A 13180-nucleotide genomic window follows, 5' to 3' on the forward strand; every position below is an offset into this window, starting at 1 on the left:
AAGTTCGTTGCGTAGTGATTCAAGTGTTGAATCACTACTAGATTCGTTGTACCTTGGAAGAAAGTCGTATGTGATAAGCTTCAGTACAAGAGGAGACGGTGAAACTGTTTTAAGGAAATATGTTAAACACATGTCTCGAATCAACATCTCAATCGGTGATTTTATTCTTTGTATTCTAGTTTGTTTAATTTATTTGAAACATTATTATATATATTTTCTGTTATTTCAAGACAAGATATCTAATCTATACATATATAATAATGCTTAAAAAAAATGATGGGAGGTACCATCCACGCGTTCACCACAATGCTTTGGGTTTTTATCTGAATCTCGCGGGTCTCATGGAGCTCCATTTTCATTTTAGTATAAATATAATTATTTGTTTTTTTCTCTGCCTCTTTCTTAGGTGGTTAGGGTTAATTTCCAGAGGGATGCAAACGGCAACCAGCCTCAAGGACAAGCCGTCAGATGGAGAGCTGAGGTCTTTATTGTTTATTGTTGATGCATATTCGTTTCTTTTCTTGCCTTTTTCTCCATCTTCTTTGATGAAGGCTAGGGTTTGATTAGTTATTCGACGCATTTTCAGATGCTTGAGAGTGAGAGAAGCAACCATGGTTGCTAACGGTAACAGAACATTGACAACCAAAGAAGCCAATTTCTTCATCTTCTTAGATGAAAGCTAGGGTTTGATTAGCTGCCGCTCGGAAATTTCCAAATGGAGAGCTTAGATCTTTATTTGTTGTTATTGATGTAGATTTGTTTCTTTCCCTGTCTCTTTCTCCATCTTCTTTGATGAAGGCTAGAGTTTGATTAGTTGTTCGGCGCATTTTTAGATGCTTGAGAGTGAGAGAAGCAAACATGGTTGTTAACGGTGCCAGAACATCGATGACCAAAGAAGCCAACATCCCTAGCGGTACCAGAACATTGACGACCAAAGGAGACAACATCCAGATGACTTGATAGCGGAAGTCCATCTTAGAACGAAAAACTGGGCTTAAGTTAGGTTTGAATCATGTCTCTTTACATAGTAGCTTAGGTTTTTCTTAATGTTTACAAGTCTATTGGAAGGTTTCAATGCTGAATATACAATAACATTTTTTCTAATTATCAAACATTGGGAATGAATGAGAGAAGAAAAATGCTAATTTTTGGGTTAATTCAATTTCAGGGTTGTCAGTCTCTGCTTCTGTTGATATAAATACAATAAACTTCCCTTTGGAGTAACATTGTGAGAATAAGAACTGCAAATTAATTAGGTTTAATTCAATTTCAGGGTTGTCAGTCTCTGCTTGTGTTGATACAAATACAATAAACTTCCCTATTGGAACAACATTGTGAGAATAAGAACTACAAAACAGATACCTACACAAGCAATCACATATGCTTCAAATGAGACAGTCTGCAAATGATGTTTGGAGAAATATTGTGAGAATAAGAAGTGCAAATCAGATACCTGCACAAACAACCACATATGCTTCAAATGAGACAATCTTCAAGTGTTGTGACGACAATAATTACCTTGAATCATCTCTCATTACATAGAAGCTTAAGTTTTTCTTTGTTGTCGATGATATAGATTCATTTATTTTTACAAGTCTATTCGGCAATGTTATTAGAATGTTTATCGGATATAATTCAATTTCAGGATTGTTAGGCTTATGTTGATACAAATGCAATAAACTTGCACAAAAAGATACCTTCACAAAGAGAGGATGATAATGTAGATAATAATTATAATCCTCAACTGTGATTGGGTGACTCATTATGCATATTGTTTTTGCAATTTTTGCAACTTTTTTAACTTTTCTCATCTGAAGCACAATAAAAAAAACAATTAAATTTTTTTTGTTATATCAACTATATAGTCTCGAAGATGGTGATTCAGAATAGTAAATCAACAGAAACTTGGAAGGAATAATGGTTTGATAGTTATTATTTGATGTCAGTTATCTTGGAAATTTTGTTCATTACATCATATCTATTTGTTGTCTTGCCTAAATTTGTTTGGATTAGAATTATAAATTAAAAGTTAATATATTAGAATAATGATATTTTTTAGGAAAAAAGCTCATTTAGACGTATGTACTTGTACAACTAGCTCACTTAAACGTATGTACTAATAAAAGGTCATTTAAACGTATGTACTATCAAAAATTGGCTCATTTATCCTCTTTTAGTAACCATGGTTAACTTTTATTTTTAAATTTATATATTTATTAATTAACTATTAATATATTTTCTCTCTCTTTCCTTTTCATTTATTATTTCATTTATTACTAATAAATGAACTCTCTATTTATATTTTTTTTATAATTTTTTATTATTTCTATATGGGTATTTATGATTGATTATTTTAATTTATATATATATGACGAGTATTCATTATTAATTATTTTAACTCTATATTTCTTCTTTTTTATATATATATTTTTTTATATTCACATTAATTATTAATTATTTTAAAATTGTTTGATCCCAATGATTGAATATAACAATGAAAATTTTTTCAAAAATAAAAAACATTTAAAACAAAAATAAATTAATTAATAAATAAGAATTGAATAATAATAAAAAATCATTCATCAAACACCAAAAAAGTAATAATTAAATATGAGACAAAACAATTATTTTACTACTAATATAAGTCGTGAATAAAAATAAAATAAAAAAATTATTAATTTCATTTTTATTTATATTAAACTAAATAAGAAAAAATTCTTTTTCATTTTTATTATATTAAATTAAATAAAAATAACCCTTCAAAAAAATATTACAGTAAAACATAAAATTCATAAAAAAAAATGTTAAATTTTTTTTAAAAAATAAGAATTTAAAAAATATAAGAAATAAAAACTAATAAAAAAATATGAAATATAAAAGAAAATTTAATATTAAAATAATAAAAAATTTAAGAATAAATGAAAATATATTAATATTTAATTAATAAATATATAAATTTAAAAATAAAAGTTAACCATGGTTATTAAAAGAGGCTAAATGAGCCAATTTTTAATAGTACATACGTTTAAATGACCTTTTATTAGTACATACGTTTAAGTGAGCTAGTTGTACAAGTACATACGTCTAAGTGAGCTTTTTTCCTATTTTTATATACAATTTTGCTTTCATTTTTATTTTACCTTTAAAAGATTTAATTTTTTATATTGTTTAATTTATTATAAAGAATATTTGAAATATATCATAATAAACTATAAAGTTTATTAATATAAAAAAATATTTAAAATATATCATATAAATTTTATAATTTATTACTTAAGTATAATGTAAAGATAAGATAAAGTAGTTTATTTTATATTTTGTTTTAGTTAAATTGCTATATAAATCGATTTCAATTTAGTTTAATTAAAATTATAGTTTTTTTTTAACTAATTTATATTTCATAATTAAAATCAATAATTCATTATATATTCAAAGATTTGTGATATATTACTACAATATTTTTAACTAAGATACTAATCACAATTATCAACTAATGATTACTAATTATTTAAGATAAAATAATATTTTATTTATTATTAACTAACATAATATATATATGATAAAAATCTTAACCCTAAATAAATTGAGGTGATTCATACGTTGAACATTAAAATCTAACTTAACAATTAATAATAAAATGGGAGTTGACGTAAGCTAAAATTATAGTTATCCGAAAGAAATAGCCTTCACCAAAATGTATAAAGATTAATAGTGTTAAAATTTGAATTTATTGGGAGAACTCAAAATAAAGTTATAAAATATATATGATATTTGTATAGGAATTGAAAATGAATTTTATAGAAATTTGTTATTTTTATTTTAAGTAAGAAAATATTAGTTGAATTTTTTTATGTTTTACTCTTTACACTTTAAATAACATTTCTATCAATTGTGTCATGTTTTATTTAGTTGATTGAGTTCTTGGTCTTAAAATAATTTAAGAGAAATAATTAATATAAAGTTAATAATAATCAATGATTTTGTAATGTATGTGTATGTTTGATTCTCTTTAAAGAATATATTAATTTGTATAAAGTTTTATTTTTGATAATAAGGTACTGTAAACAATTTAATATTTTTTTATTAAAGAGATAAATATTTTTAATATGACAAACTAATGTCAACTATTTGTGTGAATATTTATTCCAATATATGCAGGTATAAATTTATTTTATAAAATTCTTTTATTTTATTTTATTTTATTTTATTTTATTTTATTTTATTTTATTTATTAAACAATCTATTTAAACAAATAAATTTGTTAACAAGTTTGATAACATTTATCCTTTAGAAAAATATTAATTTTTACATAAAAAATCACTCTCCATTATTTGTGTTTATTAATAATATGTCACATTAGATAAAAAAAAAAATATATATTTAATAGAATATTAAAATTGTGAACAACATTTGTTTATCATAATTTTTTATATATTTTATTAAATAATTTATCTTAACTTAAATGTTTGGAATGAGTTATCAATAATAAAATAATTTGTTTGATTTATTTTATCAAATCAATCGTGCAACGCATGATAACCGACCTAGTAATCTTAATACGTTTAGTGTGCTAAGTTATTTAGTAGCTTTTTACTTATGAAAAATCTTTGTCTTTGATGTTTAATAAATACGAGTTGCAATGTTACAAATATATGTTAACTCTTTCGACAAGTTGAAATTATTCTCTTAAAAAGGAGAAGAATCCACTAAAAAAGATAAGTCTTTATTATACACGTGTGTATATATATTAATTATAAACATTTTTTCTTGTTTTGTCAAAAATTTAATTTTATAAACTAATATATGTTGACATATATTTTAAGAAAAAATATATATATACTGACATTATCTTAAAAATAAATTAGAAATCAATAATTTATTTTTTTTAATTAAAGATTGACTGGTCACTAAAATTATTATTAATAATAAATGAAAAGTTAACTAAAATGTTAGTTTTTAATTTAAAAAAATTAATAACTATATTTATTAATAATAATTAAAATTATTTAGTTTGTCTAACTAACAGGTAAAAGTAAGGAAAAAAAAAATATGATTCCTGATTATTCAGAATTTCATTGACTCAAATATAATGTTTATTATAATCTCATATATCCACTACTTTCAAGATAAATCTGATTTTTTGGATCGATTAATAGGAATTAATGCGCCTTTTATGTATTTCAAATACCCATAAACAATATTCCGCATATAAATAATATTTATACGCTTATATCAATGATCCTCTATACAGTAGTTTATACAGTAGTTTATGAATTATTACATATGAGAGTACATCCTATTTTCAGAAAAGAAGTTTAATTGAGTATGGAAAAGCTAAAGAATTTAGGTCAAAATACGAAACGAGATTAATTTTTTTTATTGGTGAGGAAGTACATATCTTATCATGATCTTCTTCGAAAATTGTACAAAACAATAGTAACATTAGAAACATTAGAGTAAATACGCAAATTATTTAAATTACTTGGATTTAGACTTGACGTAACTCAATAATCCAGAGTCATGATTCTCCTTCGTTTACACAAACAACAAATATTTCGAAGCTTATCAATAAGCTCGAAAATATGAAAATATATCCAGAATTTTGTAAGAAAAAGAGAATATTGTCGAGTGTCTTTGAGGGAAATGCACGCATAGAGATTTAAAAAATAATCGAAATGAGATCAGTTTTTTTTATTGTTGAGGAAGTATATCTCCTATCATGATCTTCTTCAATAATTGTAAAGTCGTTGGATTAAATACATAAATTATTTAAATTACTTGATTTTAGACCTAACTTAACTCACTAACCTAGAGTCATGATTATATTTGGCACAACCAACAAATATTCTGAAGGCTTACAAAATAAGCTCAAAAATAAAAATAAAAAAAAGTAAATATTCAAAATTGTGTAAGAAATGAAGAATATCTTCTGAGTGTCTTCAAAGAATTATGCGTACAAATATTTAAAATATAATCCACCTTATTATACAAGCCATAATTTATATGGAATTTCCCAATTTTTTAATAGAAATTAGAATATGTGGAATCGTTTTCATTTGATATTAAAAGATATAATTGAATCATATGAATTTTTTTTAGATAAAATAAAATTTTGATAAAATTTTAGCATTTGAAACATTTTGTTAATAATTGTTTTTAACAAATATGATTAGTTTTGATTTTTTTTACCAAATATACAAGTTTTGTTATAACAATAAATATAAATAAGGGATTTTGAAACAAAATTATGTGAGTTAAAATTAAAAAATAAAAATAAAATAAAAAAGAATTTGGATCAATCATCTAAAAAGATAATAATATTTATAACAAATTAGAAAGAAAAAAATAATATCACATGTAAAAAATAATTTTATAAAAATGAGAAAAATATCACTTTGAATTTTGAACTTTTATTTTTTACACTTAAATCTTAGTTATAAATTATAACCTAGATTGTAATAAATAAAAAAATATTTAAATGAAAGAAAATTGATTTATGTAAAAAACACATATCCGAAACCCAACCCGGACCAAAACCCTACGTAAAACCCCTCAAAGCTTAGTCCTTTCTTCTCGGTCGCCGTCGCCGATGCATAATCGCGGGAGACCCTTTTCTTCCCCCACAAGGCATCCGATTAAAGATTAGCAGACCCAATTCCTAACACCTTTATCTGCAAATCCCAAGTAATTTCCTGTTTCGGTGTTACACTTACTTACAATCATGACAGGATCATCAACTGCAGCAGGAATTTTTGCAGCCATTGCTTCCGCAGCACTAGGCATCGACCATGTCTATGCTGATGGCCCTTTTAATTTCTCTCCCTTCTCTTCTCCTTCATCTTCTGCATCGCCGGATCCTCAAGTCAGTTCAGAACCCAATGCGAAATCTGAATCAATTGAGGATGAACAACCACGGCGTGTCCGCAACGAACACCCGAGAACTACATCTGCAGGGTTTGATCCCGAGGCGTTGGAGAGAGGTGCAAAGGCACTGAGGGATATTGCCAACGCTCCTCAAGGAAAAAAGGTATTGTCTTTCTCTTGGTTCTTCTACAGTTGTTGATGTGAGGGATTTTGGTTTCTCTATAAACTTATAAATTAATTGTTTGACATGAGTTCTTAGTGTATGATGCATGTTTTGGTAATGGGTGTTTTTGCATATACTGTTTCAGGTTTTCGAAATAATTAAAAAGAAGGAAGAGACAAAACAGGCTGAACTAACTGCAAAAGAAGCAGAGTTTAAAGCTATGCAAGCTCAAGCAGTGGCGGTATAATATGTATCTCTTGATGTTGTTTTCTTTAATGGATATATTCTGTGCTTTAGTTAATTTTGGTGGTATAATATGAATAGGAACGTCAAAGGGTAGTTTATGAGGAGCAAAAGAATCTGGCTCAGCAACAGGCTCAAATAAAATCCCAAATGGCACGGTACGAGGATGAGCTTTCAAGGAAAAGAATGCAGGCATGCGAACTTGAATTGACTTTGAAATGGATAAAGTTCTCTATCAATATTACTTTTGAGGAAAGATATAATAAGATGTTTTCACTTTGTCCAGGTAGAGAATGAGCAGCAAAGAACAAGGAATCAAGAGCTTGTGAAGATGCAAGAAGAATCAGAAATTAGGCGTCAACAATTTAGAAGAGCAACAGAAGAACAAATACAAGCACATCGTAGGCAGACAGAAAAAGAAAAGGCAGAGATAGAACGTGAAACAATTAGGGTTAGAGCTATGGCTGAAGCAGAAGGGAGAGCTCATGAAGCAAAGCTTGCTGAGGAGGTTAATAGACGTATGTTAGTAGAGCAAGCAAACGCTGAGACGAAAAAATGGGTTGCTACCATAAACACAACGTTTGATCAAATAGGAGGTACTATTTATAGTATCCCTTCGTCTCTGTTTACATAATAAACTAAAAGGCAAACTTTTCTTATCTCGCATTAAAAATGTTTAAGTTATAAATGGCCCTGTAATTGGTACAACCGCATTGAAATTGTTAACTAAAGTTTGATATCTAGTGAAAATATTTTGTTAGTAGTTTACAATCATCTACAAGAGTTCCTCAACACCTTCAAGTGGATTTTGGGCAATTTTTTGGGAAAATGTCATAATCGCTTATTTGATGTAGTTTAATTTTTACAATCCAATTCAATTTGTTATGATATTGACTTTCTAAAAATATCTATTGTTTAGATGCTTTTTTTTAGTATCTTATAAACCATTTATTACCACAAAATCACTTTACCTTCAATACTCAATTAGATGGTCTGTGCCACAGTTGTAGATTTATATCTGGATCTTTCTTGTTTTCTATGGCTGCTGTCTTGTTTTAATTTTTTAATGGCATAAACTTTTCCCCTTTGTGATTTTTGAAATTTTATTATGTTTCTAATTTGCTTGTCCTAGGCTCGAAATTCATGAAGTGTATGTAAATTGTGCATTGATACGACACTTTGTTTTTATTTTCTTAATATAAGATATTTTCTTGAGAACCTCAATTTTTGTAGGGGGTGTGCGCGCTATATTAACGGATCAAAATAAGCTGGTTGTGGCTGTTGCTGGAGTGACAGCTCTTGCTGCAGGCGTTTACACGTCAAGGTATTTGCTTCAGATTTGTTATCATTGGGAAGATGTGATGTAAAATGGGGCATTATTTGTTAACAAGTTTGATTGGGTTCGGAGGGGTCCTTTCCTTTGATGATGTGGGTCAGTGTAGGTCTAATGGAAAAGTGCAATAGGAGTGACATCTTACATGTAGGTTCTAATTAATGATTTAGCAGATGAAGACAAACAAATGTTATTTTTTACCATTATAGGAATTTTGCTACCAAGAATAAGAGTAAAGGTGAATTTCATGAAAATTTTAAATGCGTCACTAGAAGTGTAAATTGGCCCAATTTGGAAACACTTATTTTTTGTTTGGGATCACTAACATTTGGAAACTAAACTTACTCGAGATAAATTAAGAAATGCATTGGTTGTTTCTCATCTGGATCCGGATATAAAAACAAAAATTACAAGTGTTTCCAAATAGGGTAATGTTCACTGCGTATTAGAATTAATATACATAATAGTTATTCCGTTTCATTCTCTTCTTTGACCTTAAAAGAAATATTTGTCATCTATATTTTAGTGATAAACCGCCCTCAAATGTATCTTATAAATTCAGGGAAGGTGCAAAGGTCCTATGGGGCTATGTTGATAGAATACTAGGACAACCATCATTGATCAGAGAATCCTCTAGAGGGAAGTATCCATGGTCAGGATTGTTTAAACGTGCCAAGGATATTCTTTCACGTGATGCTAATGTTTCGGCCTCAACAAATGGAAATGGGTTTGGCGATGTTATTCTTCACCCTTCGCTTCAAAAACGAGTTCAACAGCTCGCAGATGCAACAGCAAATACAAAATTACATCAGGCACCATTCCGAAACATGCTCTTCTATGGCCCTCCTGGAACCGGGAAAACAATGGCTGCTAGGGAACTTGCACGCAAATCGGTATGTTTATTTTGTTTGTATTCATGCTTGACATTATTGATTGATTCTTTAATGGGATAATGTCCTTCATTCATCAGTAGTATATGTTTTAGCTTACTTAATATTCTTTTCTGTTGGTTAAGTTTCTTTAAAAAGAATCCAAACTTTAATTGCTTATATTTGACTCGTACACTATGAGTGTGCTTAAAAAAGATATATTAATAATTTATTACAAACTCGATATTGTTCCTAAACTATGCTCTGGCTGTAATATCTCGTTCTCTACCAACATATATTTTTTTAATTTACTTTTTGTTAAACTTATGCATTTATATTGATGTCTTTTACAACAATCAAAGGAACTATATGGTAAGAGGCTTTTGTGGCCTTTGCAACAATAGTTATTTGATGTCTGTCATTTTTTTCTTCTACAAAAGTATGGTTTGGTAAACTCTTAGGGTGCATGATATAAAACTGAAATTAAGTTCTAATGATAAATACTCAATTTTAAGTTGGAAAACAAATGCCGAATAAACCAAATGAAAATATCTAAATTTTAAGTACTTTGATAAAATTTGGATCTGATGTCGGGGATGTACTTAAAACCTGTTTTACCTTTGTAACATAATTTGATTAATTTCTAGGGGTTAGAGTTGTTTTTTGGATGTTTTTACTAGATTACCAAGTCAAGTTATTCTTAGCTTACTGAATTAAGCCAGATTGTTTTAGCTTGATTTGAGTTGGATAAAAATAATTAAATGATTCTAAATAACAATTATCAAATGAACTTAATTCAAATAAGGACTTGATCATTTAGATTTTAGATTGAGTGATAAATTGTGTTATCAAACAAATATTATCTTGAATTTATCGTAATTGTCAGGGACTGGATTATGCCCTTATGACTGGAGGAGATGTTGCTCCACTTGGTCCTCAGGCAGTGACCAAAATACATCAGTTGTTTGATTGGTCCAAGAAATCTAATAAGGGCTTATTGCTCTTCATTGATGAAGCAGATGCCTTTTTGTGCGAGTAAGTTTCCCAAATTATAATTGTTTACTATTGAGATGATTGATACCAGGATCAAAACCTAGCTTTCTTTGTTAATTATTTTACCTTTGTAGTAACTATCCTTTGGGTAAATGTAATAGATAAAAAAAATAGACACAAATTAGGCATAGTAAACTGATGCTTTCCTATTTTTGTTTTCAGGCGTAATAAAACTTATATGAGTGAGGCCCAAAGGAGTGCACTTAATGCCCTTCTTTCTCGAACTGGTGACCAATCGAAAGACATAGTCCTGGCTCTTGCCACCAACCGTCCTGGAGATCTTGACTCTGCCGTGGCTAACCGAATTGATGAAGCCCTAGAGTTTCCTTTGCCCGGTGAAGACGAACGTCTGAAGTTATTAAAACTTTATTTGGATAAATACATAGTTAAGGCTGGTGAAAGAAAAACGGGTATATTCTCTAATTTGTTCAAGAAAAAACAGCAGACGATAGAGGTAAAGGGTATAAACGACGATATTCTTAAGGAAGCAGCTTCTAAGATCGAGGGATTTTCAGGGAGGGAGATAGCGAAACTTATGGCGAGCGTTCAAGCTGCTGTCTACGGAAGCACAAACTGTGTGCTTGATCCGAGTTTATTCAGAGAGGTTGTGGATTACAAAGTTGTAGAGCATCAGCAGAGAAGAAAGATGGCTGATGCTGATGGTGGTAGTATTTGAGAGAGTTGCTATAGGTGTAATTTATTTTTGACATGTTCAATTGTAGATTTCATTTGTTAGTTTAAAGTTTTATCATTGTTCTATATATTAGCATGGAAAAAATGCTAAAATAAACCAAATTCAGTGGGTGATCTCATGGAGATTTTAACTTTAATTACGAGGGTGAAATTTTTAGAGGCAATTTTGGCAAAAAGGTACTTCTTACCTCTATTGGTGTTAGACATTATGATGTGTTTTCAATATAACTTCAAATTTGAGTTGATTCAAGAAAGTGCAAACAAGTCTAGCTGATTGAATTGTTAAATTTGGGGTTGATTCATCTTGTAATGTTTGTTTTAATATTTGAGATGGATTTTTATATTATATTGATGTAATGACATTACTTAAATGATCAAACTTCAATATTTAACAAACTAAATAATTTCAATAGTCTCAAATCTCTATTCTTGCCATGTTCTATTATTTCACTCCTTACTTTCATTCATTCGTATAAGTTTTATTGCGAACTCAAAAAAATAGTACGCTATACACGAACATGATATAGGGAGCTATACAATAACATATTTTTGTGCATAATCTTAGGTTTAAAAAAGTCTTAACCTAATTTATTTATAAGAGATTAGGTATTAACATCAATTTCAGCTTTTAAAGAGTCACTTAGTGTCAACTTTTAGTCCTAAAATAAGTTTAAGGAAAGAAATTCGACTACTTTGTTCGTCTACCCATGTTTCATAATCGTTTGTCTCAAGATGGTCTCTAATCATGAAATATATTTTACATAAAATTTGTGCATCTCTTTGTCTTATGCATAAAACTTGTGGATCTTAACTATTTCGTAATTTTTGAATATTATGAGAAAATAATAAAATGAGAATGCTGTGAAGAAAAATAATAAGTTAAGAGTTTTTTTATATATGTATTTCCCGCGCCTTGTCATTTAGTAAGGGTAACTCCTATCCCAGTTTCGAGATAAAAACTGTAATTCAGTAGAGTGATTATCAAACTCTCTAGGTCCATTTTAGTAAGATTAAATGCATGGATGTTTGATTAATTTATCTTTGAACTTTTGGTAATGCCTAAATGGACTTGGGACATGATGGCTAATATGAAGGATAAAGTGTGTAATGTCAATGTATACATGATGGCTAATATGAAGGACATTATTTAGTTGAAAATATTAATTGAAAATTCAAGTTGGGTGTGAAGATTGAGACAAAATCAATAATTTACTAAAGATTAAGTCTAAGTCAATTTTCAAAGGTCTTAATTATTACTTTACTAGGTTTTCATCCAAGTTTTAGAATTAATCATTATTGGATGAAATAATTTAAATCTATTAGTTTTAATTTATGTTAATTTTTTAATTTTTGTAAATAGTTTCATGTTCAAAAAAGATTATGGCAGTGAATATGTAGTTTTGAAAAGGATTTATTTGATAATTAAAATATATACATATATTTGTATTATTAGTATGGAAGGTTGTCCTAAACAATAAAAATTAAATATGTAAAATATGTAGGGATAGACTATTGGTAAGAAATGGAAATGCTATAAATGTAAAAGATGCAATTATCTTACATAAAAGGAATGTCCTATGCTCCTATAGAAAAGAAACGTCAGAAATGCGATATATGTCGGGCATGAAATTAATGTCTTACAAGAAAGAAAACGTCAAAATGCAATGAATAAGAAAATATGTTAAGATTATGGAACGAGATATGACATAAATGAAATATTTTATTTTCATTCAAACCCCTAGGTCTAAGGCTCTAAGTTTTCTTATTCTCTAATCCTAACACTAGCAAGCATGCAGGGTAGAAGACAATTACGGAAAATAAATCACATAGCATGTAAATAAGTTTGCCTTCATGTCTTCATTCGAGATCGACCATGGCCCAATTAAAAATGTTTCTCTATTACTGTGATTCCACTCAAAGTTCTCTAAATATTGATATTGAAAGAAAGTATAGAAAAATAAA

The 13180-nt window shown here is 28.3% G+C and overlaps 1 protein-coding gene and 1 long non-coding RNA gene across 2 annotated transcripts; both read left to right on the plus strand.

Annotated features, from left to right (window-relative positions):
* The first annotated feature begins 408 nt into the window (after window positions 1-408).
* Window positions 409-1706, plus strand: LOC124944914. Its single transcript, XR_007099966.1, has 3 exons — window positions 409-481; window positions 587-1003; window positions 1274-1706. It is a non-coding gene; the product is annotated as an uncharacterized LOC124944914 (long non-coding RNA).
* Window positions 1707-6527: 4821 nt separating this feature from the next.
* LOC124919995 (ATPase family AAA domain-containing protein 3-like) lies at window positions 6528-11463 on the plus strand. Its single transcript, XM_047460376.1, has 8 exons — window positions 6528-7027; window positions 7173-7268; window positions 7352-7462; window positions 7557-7866; window positions 8504-8594; window positions 9166-9496; window positions 10359-10507; window positions 10688-11463. Exons 1-8 carry the CDS (start codon window positions 6722-6724, stop codon window positions 11199-11201), a joined length of 1908 nt encoding a protein of 635 aa, XP_047316332.1. The 5' UTR covers window positions 6528-6721; the 3' UTR covers window positions 11202-11463.
* Window positions 11464-13180: the final 1717 nt, after the last annotated feature.

The sequence above is a fragment of the Impatiens glandulifera genome, chromosome 1 (genome assembly GCF_907164915.1).
Source record: "Impatiens glandulifera chromosome 1, dImpGla2.1, whole genome shotgun sequence".
Taxonomy (NCBI): Eukaryota; Viridiplantae; Streptophyta; class Magnoliopsida; order Ericales; family Balsaminaceae; genus Impatiens; species Impatiens glandulifera.

Bases quoted from the DNA above. Each gene is read 5' to 3' on its own strand.
- LOC124919995 (XM_047460376.1), top strand. From the start codon at position 6,722: ATGACAGGATCATCAACTGCAGCAGGAATTTTTGCAGCCATTGCTTCC. The intron at 7,028-7,172 runs GTATTGTCTTTC...ATACTGTTTCAG, and splicing joins ACGCTCCTCAAGGAAAAAAG to GTTTTCGAAATAATTAAAAA. The intron at 7,867-8,503 runs GTACTATTTATA...CAATTTTTGTAG, and splicing joins AACGTTTGATCAAATAGGAG to GGGGTGTGCGCGCTATATTA.